At 37.1% G+C, this 14,295-nt stretch overlaps 1 protein-coding gene across 3 annotated transcripts in view; it reads left to right on the top strand.

The window, feature by feature from the left end:
* The window catches only part of LOC129343633 (uncharacterized), a 101,011-nt gene extending 89,296 nt beyond the window's left edge, over window positions 1–11,715 (top strand). For all 3 annotated transcript variants that reach the window (XM_054999968.1, XM_054999958.1, XM_054999978.1), the window contains 5 exons: window positions 635–732; window positions 1,830–1,890; window positions 5,353–5,552; window positions 7,046–7,145; window positions 8,258–11,715. In XM_054999968.1, coding sequence (XP_054855943.1) covers window positions 635–732; window positions 1,830–1,890; window positions 5,353–5,552; window positions 7,046–7,145; window positions 8,258–8,344 — 546 coding nt within the window. In that variant the 3' untranslated portion in view covers window positions 8,345–11,715. The remainder of the gene's footprint in view (window positions 1–634; window positions 733–1,829; window positions 1,891–5,352; window positions 5,553–7,045; window positions 7,146–8,257) is intronic.
* Window positions 11,716–14,295: the final 2,580 nt, after the last annotated feature.

Raw genomic sequence — 14,295 nt, 5'->3', positions numbered from 1 at the left:
AATTGAAACCCAGGGCCCTTTGGGTGCAGCCAATGGCTGTGCCTCTATTGCTCCACTCACTGAGCTTCTCCTAATTTTTTTCAAACTGCTCCTCTCTGTCTCCTCTGCCCAAGAAGGAGGTAATTTCTCTTTGGTTATCTTTCTTTATTTGCTTCATTTATTCCATGTCTTTCTCCCTAATGGGAACCCAGAGTAGTTTGTATAATTCTCTTCGTCTCCATTTTATCCCCCAACAACCTTGTGAGGTAGGTTAGGCTAAGAGTGGGTGACTAGCTCAAGGTCATCCAGCAAGCTTCCATGGCAGAAGAAGATTCCAGCATTCTAATCCCTACATCACACTGGCTCTCAAATTGTATTATCTGTAGTACTAGAACAGATCGCAGCCCTAAAATGACTTTCAATCTGGGTCCAGGGTGTACAGACCCATTCTTTTAGTGCATCCCAGCATTTATACATCCTGCTTTTAACAGGTACATCACTGTACAAATGGGAAGACCTGGTAGCCCCCACTCTGAGAATTAACAGAAAAATCAGTACATAAAAATTAGTACATATATATATACACACATATATACTCATATATACAGGGCTCTGAGCATTTAATGCAAATAAAGTCATGCTTTTTTATTGACAGAGCAAACCGTGCAAAAGAAACAGGAGATATAAACAGCATCTTCATTACTTGCACCACATGCATTATTTTTCCCTTGTTAATATGGTATCATCCAAAAGGTAGGTCATATGCAGAAAAGTGCATGATAGCAACTTGATATAAATTAGAGGTCGCTTGTATGATGTTGCATTTTTCTTGCTGCTGCTGCTTTTACTACTGTTGTTGAGGTTAAATATACAAGTTCATAAGGGGCTTTTCCAGTCCAGTGCTCAAAGCACTTCACTGGCAAAGATGACAGTTATTATAGTGTAGCTGAACCTAGAGGATCACATTGAAACATTTAAGTTTTCAGGAATTACTTATTTATGAAAAGTGAACTTTTAGCAGAACTATTGAAGGCTACAGTCTTGCACACATTTATTTATTTATTTTAAAAACTTACATCCCATATTTCCTTATGGCACAAGAGGAATCGGAATAAACACCACCTAAGTCAGTCAGACTTAACTTCTGAGTTATCTATTATTTATTTTAGTTCAATTGTTGATATCATGCCATTTTTGACCCAATAGGTCCTTGAGGTAACTTACACTACAATAAAATCAACCAATGTAAAATCTAAAACCCAGTACTAATATAGCCACACCATATTTAGTCAAAAATGTCACCCAAAAGAATATTATAGTTGTGTGATGACTTCTGGGAAGTGCCTTCATCATGCCAGCCATAAGTGTGCTTTCATGCTTTGCGCAATGCAAATTTAGCCCATTTGGGGCCAGCAAAGCTTGGGAGCGTGCCTGCAGCTAGTACAACAACGTCATTTTGGGAAGTGACATCACAACACCCCACCGGGAGTGCGCACTTTCCCAGGTTGCCTGCTGGTAGCGGGTAATTGCTGGGGAGGTTGCCACTGATTAACAGTGATCGGTGGATAATGGGGCAAACTCCTGAGAGGTTGTCCACCACTGGTGGGCAACTGGGAAGCCTAGTCCTAGGCCCTGGTTACCAGTCTCTCTTTTTCCTCTATTTCTTCTTTTCAGATGGCTCATGTGGAAATATAGCCTGCAGTCTTGCTTTCCTGGGGGCAACCTCCATTGAATAATATGAGATTTACTTCTGAGTAGATTTGCTTAGGCTTTCTCCAAAGTAGCTGCAGATAATGCCTGCTATGTTTCAGGAGTTTCTAAATTTGTTTTTCTGTTTCTGCTTGGAATAGGATGCTTGAAAAAAATGGCCAGTTTTCAGGTGTCAGAACAGAGCAGAGTGTCCATGATCTGGTTAGTAGTCACTCTTATCATTTATTTGAAGAGCTTAAAGAAATCATTACCAACATACAATGAGTTGAGGCCCAAGATCTCAATAGGGCGTCTAGCCACTCTCCGCCCCTGCTGCAGCCCCCTTTTGCCCTTCAAAAACGGAGAGTCTAAACTCATGGCCCCATGTTACTGGGAGGCTGCAGAGAGGAAAGGGAAATCTGGCAAAATTGCCCCAGCCCCTCTTTGGCTAGCAAAGAAAGTTCAACAGAACAAGCTTTCTGCTCATGCAAGAACAGAGTCAATTTTGCCAGATTCCCCTCTTCACTGTTCCCCTCCTTGCTTTGTGGTATTTTTTTTCCGCAAAGTTCTTCTGATTCCCAGTATCAACTTTTCTGGGGGCTGCTGAAAAGGGAAAGCTGAGAAAAATCTAACTCTATAAACATTTTCATCCTGAAACAAAGTCTTATTTCTTTATTTGTGCTGAATGCTGATAGTTCTACATGTCTAAAATTTTATTTTTTGTTTTTCATTCCTTCCTTACATTCTGTGACACAAAGAGAGAAATGAAAAGGTTCTTGGCTCGGAATGGGTTATCATAGTGTTTTATTCTCGTTATTTGTTATGGGCTGGCAAAGCCTCCATAGAACATTAACACTTAAACTAAAGCTGTGTCCAGCAGTGCATAGTTGATTATGAAATGTTTCTGCCAATAGTGGTAGACATAAGTACCAATATGTGAGTTTTCCAATTTCTGGAAGACAATAGCATTAGCAGCTACTGATACTAAGTAAAACGGTCAGGGGAGCTAACCTGGTGCTTGTGGGTGTCCCAAAGCCTGACATCTCCAGAGGCTAGGTGTATCCTAAATACCAGGTTAGGATCTACTGATGTGTTGGGAGGGCATTGTAGGTGTGTCAACCATCAGTTGCTTTTCATATATGCTACTCTTAATAATTCCTTTTTCTGTCTTGATTGCCAAAACATTTAGATGATTAAATGTACACTATTATGTACTACTTACTTTAAGATCATCCATTATTTGAAGATGACCATATGCTCAGTTGGGCAAGAGAGATCTGTGCTATTTAGGAGGAGATGTGACTCAGTGGTAGAGTACTTTGCAATCAGGAGGTCCTAGGTTCTATTCCTGATATCTCCAATTCAAAGAATCTCAAGAAGCAGGTGCTGAGTAAAGCCTTTCTCTCTAAAATCCTGGAAAATTGCTTTCAGAGTGGCAAACCAAATGGTGCTAGATGAGCCAATAGCCTAACAATATAAAGGAGCTTCTCATGTTCAAGTTCCCACAAAAGTATCTGTTGGAATTTGACTTGGAGCACAGCTAAAAGGGATGCTAGATTAGTGAGCAGAGCTGTCCAACAATTTTTATAGGTAAATGGCAGTCCAGGGGGGAAACTCAGACCAGAGTCCTTGAATAAGAGGGAGAATGGGTTTAACACTCACTCACCCGTGCAGTTTTGTCATTTAAAAGCAACCCCCCCCCACACACACACACCTATGCTGTAATTAGTTCTGGAAGAGAGAAAAGACTAACATCCTTACATTTCTGCTTTTTTTTCCCTTCAAGGATTAACAAGAATGTATATATTTTGGGGGAAGGGGGGGGGTCAGTTTTGATCAGTGAGTACAAGGGTACCCCACACCACAGCCTCAATCTGAATCCCCTCATTGTTGCAATTTATTTTTAAAAATTATGAGTAAATCAGTCAAAGATCTTTCAATATCATTTATAGTTCGATCCTTACTCACTCCACCCTGAGAAGACCTTTGTCTAAGTTACTTCTTTAAACTTATTTATTTACTTCATTTATACACAGTCTTTCTCCCCAATGGGGACCCAAATGGCTTACATTATTTTCTCATCCATTGTATTTTCACAACAATCCTGTGAGATCGGTTAGATTTTGTGCGACTGGCCCAAGGTCACCCAGCAAGTTTCTCTGGCGGAATGAGCATTCGAACCTGGGTCCAGCACTCTAACCACTACACAAGACTATTCAGCATACTTAGATGTGCAATGCTACAACAAAAAGTTGACAGTCTGTGTTTTAGAATTATTAAAATGTATAATAAAATTGAAGATCTGGGGCATTATCTTCTTTTGCTGTCCCTTGTATAAAGATGCGAGATTTCTGGTGATATTTATCAGTATAAAGAACAGGGTTTATCATGAAAGCAAAGTGTAGCTGTCACTTTAGGAGCAGATTCCAGATCACTGTTTCCCTTTTTCCTCTCTGTCTGTGTCATTTTAAAATACAAACTTCAATCCAAAGCAGTAGAGGCTGTCATTTTTAATGTTTCATTTTGGAAACATCTAAAGCTACTATTGTCACTGAAATTACTAGGAACTTTTGAACTATTTCACTATATAAACAGCTTTATTTATTTATTTAATTTATTTATTTATTTATTTATTTAGGTAATTAGTACATAGATTATATATAGATTAATTAGATAATTTATATCTATCTGTGTATAAAATATGCTCAAGAAAGCTTAGAATTATTAAAACGTGCATTATTGCATAAAATATCAGTGAACAGCATAAAAGCTAAAAAAATACTCTAAAACCCACGGATAAAATTAAACCTATCCAAAGGCCTTCCAGAACACATGAGTGTTTAAAGCCCATCAGAAGACCTGTAATTCTGGGGTAAAATGAAGCTGTTAGAGAAGATAGTTTCAGAGTTTAGGAGTACCTACTAACAAGGCCTTTGCATAGATCCCTGCCTAACATACCTTGAAAAGTGCAGAATCTTTCTGTAGATCCCCGTTGGCCAACCTCAAAGCACAGAAATACGCAGGTAGAGATCCTCCAGGTACTTGAACCCAAGTCATTTAGGGATTTAATGTCAGAAAGTGCACTTCATACTAAAGTGATAAATTTATTAAAAGCAGAGGGTACAAAATAGCTGTAACATGTTCTTTGTGGCGTGACCCTGGCAGCATTTGGATGCTGTATTCCAGCCACTGAAAGCTTCTGGGTGTCTTCAAAGGTAGCCTTGTATAGAGCATGTTGCAGATACTACAAAGGCATGTGTGACTGTGGCTCAGGCCACTATTCTCCAGGAACAGCAATAGTACCATCCTAAATTGGTAAAAAAAAGCTTTATTTGTTCATAAACAAACATAATTCTTCACATAGATGATGCTTCCTCCTACATTTCTGTCTAGGAAACTGAATTGGTAAGATCTTGATAGATGCATTTTGAGAACAGGCTGATTAGACAGGATTCAATGCGTGATATGCTCACTGCTAATGGATGTTGACATAAAATGTTTCCCGTATAAACCATCAGTTATAATATCTAGTTATGTATTTGAGCTTTTACAGTAAACAGGGTTATGATAGTAAACAGGACTGTGCTGAATTTCATGATAGAATTGTTTTTAATAATTCTGAGTGGTCTCAAAATGGCATGCATTATTTTTTAAGACTTACACTGTTTGTTTCATTATCCTAAGATGGAATATCTGTTTCCAAATCGGCATGAACAATCTGGGATGAATCACAACATAAAAATAATGGAAGAGAACACATTTCCATCCTTAGTAGGCAGTAAGCAGCAGGAGATGAATCATAAGGTCTCCTCCAAAATGTACAAAGGTTCAAAGGAAAAGAAAGGGATGTTGAAGCAACATACAAATAAAGTTGTTGGTGAAAGGTAAGGATTTTTGATCCATAGTGACTTTCTATCATTCTGTTTTTGATCTTACCAAACCTAGTGGTGGACAAAGTGCATTTTTCTCCTAACTTTATTAAGATGGTAGAGAAACACAGCTCTGAGGGCTCATACACAAAAGTATGCGTAAATGGGAGTTTCTGAGCCATCACCTGAATAGATACAGAACTTCACTCTCTGATCATTGTTACTGAGGTAGAGAAAAACACCCTGCAGGATACTCAGGATAGTTATTCTGAATCCCCTTTTACTTTAGGAGTGAATATTTTCGACTCCAGGCATGCAATACGAAAATGGGAGCTCTAGAATGCAAAATCCAAATATATTCCACCATCACAACCATTTTGTATTTTGTTAACCTGTAATTTCTTTCAGTCTTTGAAAATGAGGGTCATCTAATACTTTTTGTTAGGGCCAATAAAATAGCAATGTGCAAACATTCACATTCTCAACCATTCTTCATCATTCCGCAGATTCAGTACAATGTAAAGGGCATGGTGTAATAGTCTCTGTCTTCTGGAGCCTTAGCATGGAATACTGAATGTACTGCAGACTTGATTAGATTACTTGGTGCTGTACACAAACAGACCTGGGAAGCATAAGTGCTCTTGGGAGAAGAACAGGAGGAAAAGGCCACACTCTCTTTGCAAATTTATTTATTTAAGTTATTTATAGTCTGTCTTTCTCCCTGAGACTCAAGGCAGATTATACAATGTGCCAATATGATCAATGACTGGGACATTCAATAAACAATGCAGTAAATTATGGATTACAGAAATTTGAATACAGCAGAAATCTGATACAAAGCTGAAAATAATGCTGAAACAAAATGTAAGCAACTAAACATGGCATATTAAATGCTGTAGATGCTGCCCAGTAGGTATATAGCAGTATAATCCACAGTTCCTGTACTTTTACCAGTGCAGTTCTCTGAACCATTTCCATACTGCATAGCCCTCCTAGCTATGTAAAAAAGCTCTTCTGAATAATTCAGTTTTGCATTGTTTGTGGAAGGCCAGGAGAGTTGGAGCCCTCCTAACTTCATCAGGCCTGCCATTCATTAAGGTGCGAAGTACAATAGAGAGTGTAAATGTACAGGCAATTATTGATTTTGCCCATGTGCAGGGTGGTACCTGCAGAAGCCCCTGTTCAGATGAACAAAGCTGCTGTGGTGGGGCATAGGAAGAGAGGTAGTCCTACAAATATGAGGGACCAAGGCCATGAAGGGTTTTGTATGCAAAAGTCAAAACCTTGAATTAATCCTAGTAGCTGATGGGTATCCAATGGAGAGACTGCAGAATGAGAACAATAGGCATGTTTCACCCAGCTCCTGATAATAATCAAGGTGTAGCATTTTGCACCAATTGGAGTCACCTAGTTGACTTCAAGGGGAGAAAATATCAAGGCCAGCGATTAATCAGGTTACTTACAATATTTTTCAGTGTTCTTAACATTTTTCTGGATTTGCCTTATAGAGCTGAAGATGAAAAATGCAATGTAACTACCTTTGCCCAACAAGAAATTATTACTGTGCCTTTAACTCTGGAAGATGCATCCCTCTACCATCCAGTTGTGGTTGGTTCATTTTATTTTATTTTTACACGATATTAAATGTATTGTATCAGTAATTCACATGTATCAACTCATGGCTAAATTCAGCTTGTGGCTGCCCACAATCTGTCCCTCTGGTTGCAGCTGCACTCAGTTTTAATGAAACTATTATGAGACACAAAGAGAGAAAACCGTTTGGACAGTGAAAAATGTTGTGTAAAGAGGATGTTGGAATTAGTGAAAGATTTCTATGTGATTAAGGTTTACTCACTAAAGATTCTTAACATGTTTTGAACTAAAAAAATTCTTCAAAGGTAAGCTGTTTGATGAAAGAACAATTGTAGCCATGGAGAGTCTGGCCTAGGCTTATCATGTGCCTGCTTCTGGCGGGCAATCTCCAAACAATTCTCTCTGTTGCCAGCTATTGTTCAGAGCAGCAGAGGGAGAAAGATTTTAAAAATTGCCAGCCTCTGTGCCAGTTCATCCCTTCACTCCCCTCAAATATCCACTGGGGTTTGTGGGCTTTGGGCCATTTAAAGGGCCCGCTCAAGCAGCAGGTCCCTTTAAACTATCAGCTGGCATGCGGTGGGGGGGATCCTCCCCTGCCACCTGCCACCTAATCTGGGGGTTTAAATGCCAAAGGGCCATTTAAACCCCATGAATCACAAACCATGAACTGGTTCATGAACTTGCCCCAGTTCGTGGGAGTTTGTGGTTCCTGGTTCATGAAAATGCCATGAACCACATGGTTCAGTTTTTTCGTGGTTCGTGCCCATGTCTACTAGTAGCACCTCGGTTTTGTCAGGATTAAGTATCAGCTTGTTAGCCCTCGTCCACTCTAAAACTACCTCTATGCACCTATTCTCAGTTTCCATACCCTCTCTGGGATCTGGTGGTAACATGAGATAGAGCTGTGTGTCATCTGCATATTGGTGGCAACTCATCCCACAGGTGGCAAACTAGCCCGAAAGAAAGTGTTTTTACTTGGATGGAGTTAACACTACAAGTACTGGCATTGTTAAATATCTGTTTCAAGTATTAGTCATGTGCATGTGCCAGTTGTTCAGCTGGGAAATGGTTTAAACATGTGAGAAATATCTATTTGCATAAAATTGTTTTATTGTTATAATTTTCAGGAAGTTAAGCCCAGAGGCACGGACTGTAAAAACTATCCTGATAAGGACTCTATCAATGGAAAAAGTATTAACTACAAGAGGAGCTAATGAAGCAGTTTCACAGATGACTGTCATTAAAGTTGCCAATTAATATAAAAAACAATCATAGTGTATTATCTTTTTATGAGGGTCATACAAGAGGTACAAAATAATGAGCAAGTTTTCCAGAACTCTTTCCAGACTGAATGTTCAAAATTTTTAAAGGGAAAATAAATAGTACAAGAAATCAAAATATTGCAGGAGCAAGTAAGAGCAATGGAAAATAAAGAATTAGAATGGAAATTGAGGACATTGCAGCAAAAATCATTTGAAGGAGCGAATAAGCCTGGAAGGTATCTAGCCTGGCAATTAAAGAAAAAAAGAGAAAAGAAAATAATTAGTAGAATAATTGAAGAAGGGGAAGAAATTAACACTACAGAATCAAACGAGTGTTTTATAAATATGCAAAATTATTTCAAAGAAAAGCAATACCACAAGAGAATATAGATCAATATTTGTAGAGAATAGATTTACCAACCATATCAACTAGCATGAAAGGGAAACTGAATGCTCCAATAACAGATGAAGAAATTGAACAAGCTATAGATGCAGCAAAGACTGGTAAGGCACCTGGGCTGGATGGGATTACAGCGAAGTTTTATAAAGTAATGAAGAAAGACCTAGCTCCAGCTTTAAGAGTTGTAATGAATGATATACTGAAAGGAGAGGGTCTTCCAGATACATGGAATGAGGCAAATATTACTGTGATACCAAAAGAGTCACAGGAACTGACTGATGTTAAAAACTACAGACCAATTTCGCTAATAAACAATGATTATAAAATATTGGCAAGAATACTAGCAGAAAGACTTAAAATATGGTTAATGGATTTTGAGGAGACGATCAGGCAGGGTTTTTACTGAACAGACAATTAAAAGACAATCTGAGGGTGGTTATAAATGCCATTGAATATTATGACAAGCATCCAGATAAAGAAGTTGGGTTATTTTTGTGGATGCAGAGAAAGCCTTTGACAACTTGAATTGGGATTTTATGTTTGCATCGATGGAAAAGATGGATCTAGGCAAAGAATTTATAGAAGCTGTAAAAACAATCTATAAGAACCAAAGAGCAGCAATCTGTGTTAATGATGACCTGACAGAGAAATTTGAAATAAGGAAAGGAACAAGACAAGGTTGTACACTGTCGCTGCTGTTATTTGTAATGGTCTTAGAAATACTATTGAGGCAGATAAGAGAAGATGAGAATATAAAAGGGATTAAATTAAAGGGGTCTTCATACAAGTTAAGAGCATTTGCAGATGATGTGATGTTTATAGTTGAAGACCCAGTACAAATTCTGCCAAGATTGCTAGATAAGATCAAAGAGTTTGGAGATTTAGCAGGCTTTTATATAAATAAAAAGAAGTCGAAAATAATAACAAAAAATAAGATGAAGAAGAAGCAACAAGAACTGATGGAAGTAACAGATTGTGAAGTGGTACAAAAAACAAAGTATTTGGGAATAGAGCTGACAGTAAAAATATTGATTTGTTTAAAAACAACTATGAAAAGCTCTGGACTCAAATTGAAAAAGATATGATAAAATGGAACACATTGAATTTATCATGGTTAGGTTGGATTGCTACAATCAAAATGAATGTGCTACCCAGAGTTATGTTTTTGATGCAAACGATACCAATTGTTAAGGACAAAAGACAGTTTGAAAAATGGCAGAGGAAAATATCAGAATTCGTGTGGGCAGGAAGGAAACCTAGAGTCAAAATGAAAGTGCTTTGTGACGCAAGAGAGAGAGGTGTCATGCAATTACCTGATTTTTGACTGTACCACGAAGCAATATGTTTGGTATGGCTAAAAGAATGGGTGTCTTTATCCAATCATAAGTTGTTAAATTTGGAAGGCTATAACAAACTTTTTGGATGGCATGCATACTTATGGTATGACAAGTATAAAATGGACGCAATGTTCCAACATCATTACTTGAGAAGAAATCTATTGTCAACTTGATTAAACTACAAAAAAATTATAGAGCAAGAGAAACCAATGTGGATTATTCCAGCAGAAGTAATTAACCCGAATTTGGAATATAAAGGAGATGAATGGCTTACTTATAAAGAATTATTAGAAACCGAAAACAATGAGATGAAACTTAAATCGAATGATGAATTACTATTTAAATACGGTTGGCTGCAATATCGACAAATTAAAAACTTATTTGAACCAGATCAACGGAAGGCAGGTTTTAGGAATAAAAACTCAGAATTAGAAGAACTTTTATTGGGGGATAATAATAAAATAATTTCTAAAATGTATAAATTATTGTTAAAATGGTATACTGAAGATGAGATGATTAAGGTTCAAATGGTAAAATGGGCAATAAATTGTAATAATGAGATTATGATGGATGCATGGGAACAGTTGTGGAAAAATACTCTAAAAATTTCAACTTGTACCAGTATCAAAGAGAATGGCTATAAAATGATATATAGATGGTATTTAACACTGAAAAAGTTAGCCATTGCCAACAAGCAGTTATCCAACAGGTGTTGGAAATGTAAAGAGCATGAAGGTTCTCTATTTCATATGTGGTGGACTTGTGATAAGGCTAGAGACTTCTGGTCTAAAATATGTACTGAAATGTCTTTAATACTCCAAAATAATGTAGTTAAGAATCCAGAAATGTTATTGTTATCCTTACATTTAGAGGACATTGATAGAAGAGATAGAGTAATACTGTACTATATGATAACGGCAGCAAGAACGTTGTATGCACAATATTGGAAGAAAGAAGGAATACCGAAAACTGAAGAGTGGATACAAAAAGTGTTATATATGGCGGAAATGGACAAATTAACAAGGAAATTGAGAGAGCAAGATCCAAAGGAATTTTTTGAGCACTGGGGGAAATTGAAAAAATACTTAGAAAAAAGATGGGATGTTAAAGGACAATTATGGTCTTTTGAGTATTATTAAGTAAGATAAGATATAATGTAAATCTTTACCATTAAGTTTAAAATGACAACTAAGAGATAGTATTTGTAACAAGAAAGGGGGGTTGAAGTGCTGTTGGAAGTCAATAGAGGAAAGGGGGAGGGGAGGGGGTGGGGAGCATATACTATATATATAAGGGATAATTGGTAAGTAAGATGTAATAACATTATGTATGTTATGTTAACCATCCAATAAATTTTTTTAAAAAAAATTAAAGGGAAGAGGAACAGAAAAATATATTCCTCTTCTTGATAAAGCAATGCTGGGAGCTATGATATTTTGGTTGGTCTTAATAAAAGGTATTGTTTTATTACAATAACAACCTTTGTTTTCTACATGAGAGTATAAATTTTGCCTTGGTGAACAGCTATTAGGACATTATTTCCTGTCTAACAAAACACTGTTCTTAATTAAAATGATGCATTCCCACTAGTGTTGCAAGTTTTAATTTGGTAACTAATAAAATACCACCTTTTATTAATTGATGGATGTCATTTTTAATTAGTGGGATGCTGGCAATGAAAAAAAAATAAATATGGCATTTTCTTTGCATTATGTACAACAGCTTTTCCTAATTAAATTCAAAATTATCTTATAATTTATTTCCCTTCATGCCCAGTACATCTTCAAAGGACACCAGTATCAGTAGAGCAAGTTTGAGGCTTCTTGAATTTTCTTTATTAAGGAGACTTATTATATTGAAAGAGTGTATGGAGATTGATCTAAGGGGTGACTTTACTTTCTTTGGTTGTAGGCAGGCAAGTGACATTATTTCTTCGTAGCTTTCAAGTGCTTATACTTGTTAAGAAGCTTAGCTGTTCAAGATTTTATGGATGGCAATCATTTACTTGTCTCTCTATGATGCTGCCTATCAAACGTCATCTCCCAGTTAGTGAACAAGAACAACTACTGCAACAGGGTGACATTTGCCATTCTTATTGGTCTCGGCAAATAGAAGGAAATGTCAGCTTCATGTAACTTGTATTTGACAGACATTGGTTTTATCAAGGATGAACTTTCAAGATCTTATTTGGCCAGGTCTTCTATCGATACTATATGATTTTTTCACACTATTTGAGCCTTTTAACCTATATCTCTTTAAGCATATGAATACATCTAAGTCGACAAACAGAAATAAATTGTTTGATTCTGAATGTGAAACCATGAAAAGAAGGATTCAGCAACTGCACAAGGAAAATAAAAGAGATAATGCCCAAAATAGTTTAGGAAAATTACTTAAGTTTAAACAGGATACAAACAACTGATTCAGGAGAAAAAGAGGGAAGAAAAGTGTAAGGAATGGCATTTTCTGATGAAGTCATTTAACAACAATGATTTATCAAGCTTCTGGAAAACTGCTATGCTATGATTTTGCAATCTAATCGACCTTCATATATTTCCACTGCTTGGTGGATGATGCACTTTAAGGAACTATTTTGTTCCTCCAGTAATACTCTAGTAGAAGATACAATGCCTGAGGATCTCCCTAACTGGTATCAGAGACTGATGTATGTATTAAGATTTGGCAAATGCATCCCAGTAAAGCCACTGGCCTGGATCAGGTTCTGATTGATCTATTCAAGATAAATTCTGTTTGGTGGGGTAGTATATTAGTACCAATCTTCTCTCAAAGTAACCAGATGGATACTCCTCCCATCTGGAAGCATTCTGTATTGTTCCAATCTTTAAAAGGGGCAACAGGCTTGATCTTGCTAATTATCGCCCAATTAGTTTTCTGTCATCAGTTGGGAAATTATACTCTTCTCTTTACATCAGAGATTACTGGAATGGAGCAAGACCAACAGGATCTTAGGTTGGGAACAAATTAGCTTTAGGAGAGGATTTTCCACCATTTACCACTGTTCAATTCTTGCTCATTTAGTAGAAAAGTATACAGTTTCTCCTATGGGAAAATTGTATGTTGCCTTTATGGACCTCAAAGGTGCTTTTGACTCAGTGGGTAGGACAAAGCTCTGCAAGAAACTGGAGGGCTCAACAATTAATAAAAGACTACTCTGGTTAATCAAGATAATATATAGTAATACCACCATTCAGGTTTGCTGCAGTGAAAGGCAACATTCAGAAAGCTTTGGCTTTGACAGGGGGGTTAGGCAAGGTTGTTTGCTTGCCCCACTTCTTTTCAACCTACATCAAAATGATGTTATGTTATACCATTCATTTCTAGAATTTCATGCCCCCAGACTGGCATCAAAGGAATTATCATTGTTACTCTGTGCTGATGATTTGGTCCTTATATCCCAAACTATGATTGACCTGAAGAGACAACTGTGATGTTTTTCAAATTATTGCCTACATGGGGACTTGCAAATAAATTATAACAAATAGAAAATCTTGGTTTTCTCCAAAAATAGCAATTTAGGTCTCTCCAAATGAACTGTAGCAAATTCCAATAATTGAGCAAGTTAAGAGGTACCGTTATTTGGGAATTGTTTGCTCCTCAAACTTGTCTTGGCTTTCCCAGCATAAGATTAAGATTAAGCCTATTGTTGGAGCGATACCTTGTTTATTTTTTATGAGGGGGGAGAGATATATTTCAGGTGCAATTCAGGTGTTTAATTCAAAACCCTACAGCTACTCTGGCATTCGTATTTGGATCTCACTGATTACAGACTCTTTTGATCATCCTCTTTGCCAAATTATACATAGGACAATAAGCATTCTTCAGTATGTCTCAAATATATATGGCTAAATTAAGCCAAAAGTCGCTGGATACTAGAGCATGGCTCCCTGCTTTTAAGTTAAGAACAAAGACCACTTTTGCCACAGAAATGGAAGGTTTGCTGTTTTTTTTCTTAAACAAGATGTTTACTGTTCTGCTTGGATGAAGATTGTTGATGCCAGGTTACGACAATTGGGGCTCACAACTGAAGACATTCTTGTGCTGGGTAAGGCAAAGACCCTATCGTTAAGCATTGTCTTATCAACCTTCATTACAATAGTACGGTGATATGGGCTTGTAGAGCTTGCTCAGCCCAATTTCTTGGTATC

This window comes from Eublepharis macularius, chromosome 1, assembly GCF_028583425.1.
Source record: "Eublepharis macularius isolate TG4126 chromosome 1, MPM_Emac_v1.0, whole genome shotgun sequence".
Taxonomy (NCBI): Eukaryota; Metazoa; Chordata; class Lepidosauria; order Squamata; family Eublepharidae; genus Eublepharis; species Eublepharis macularius.
This window is presented reverse-complemented; position numbering and strand designations above follow the sequence as displayed.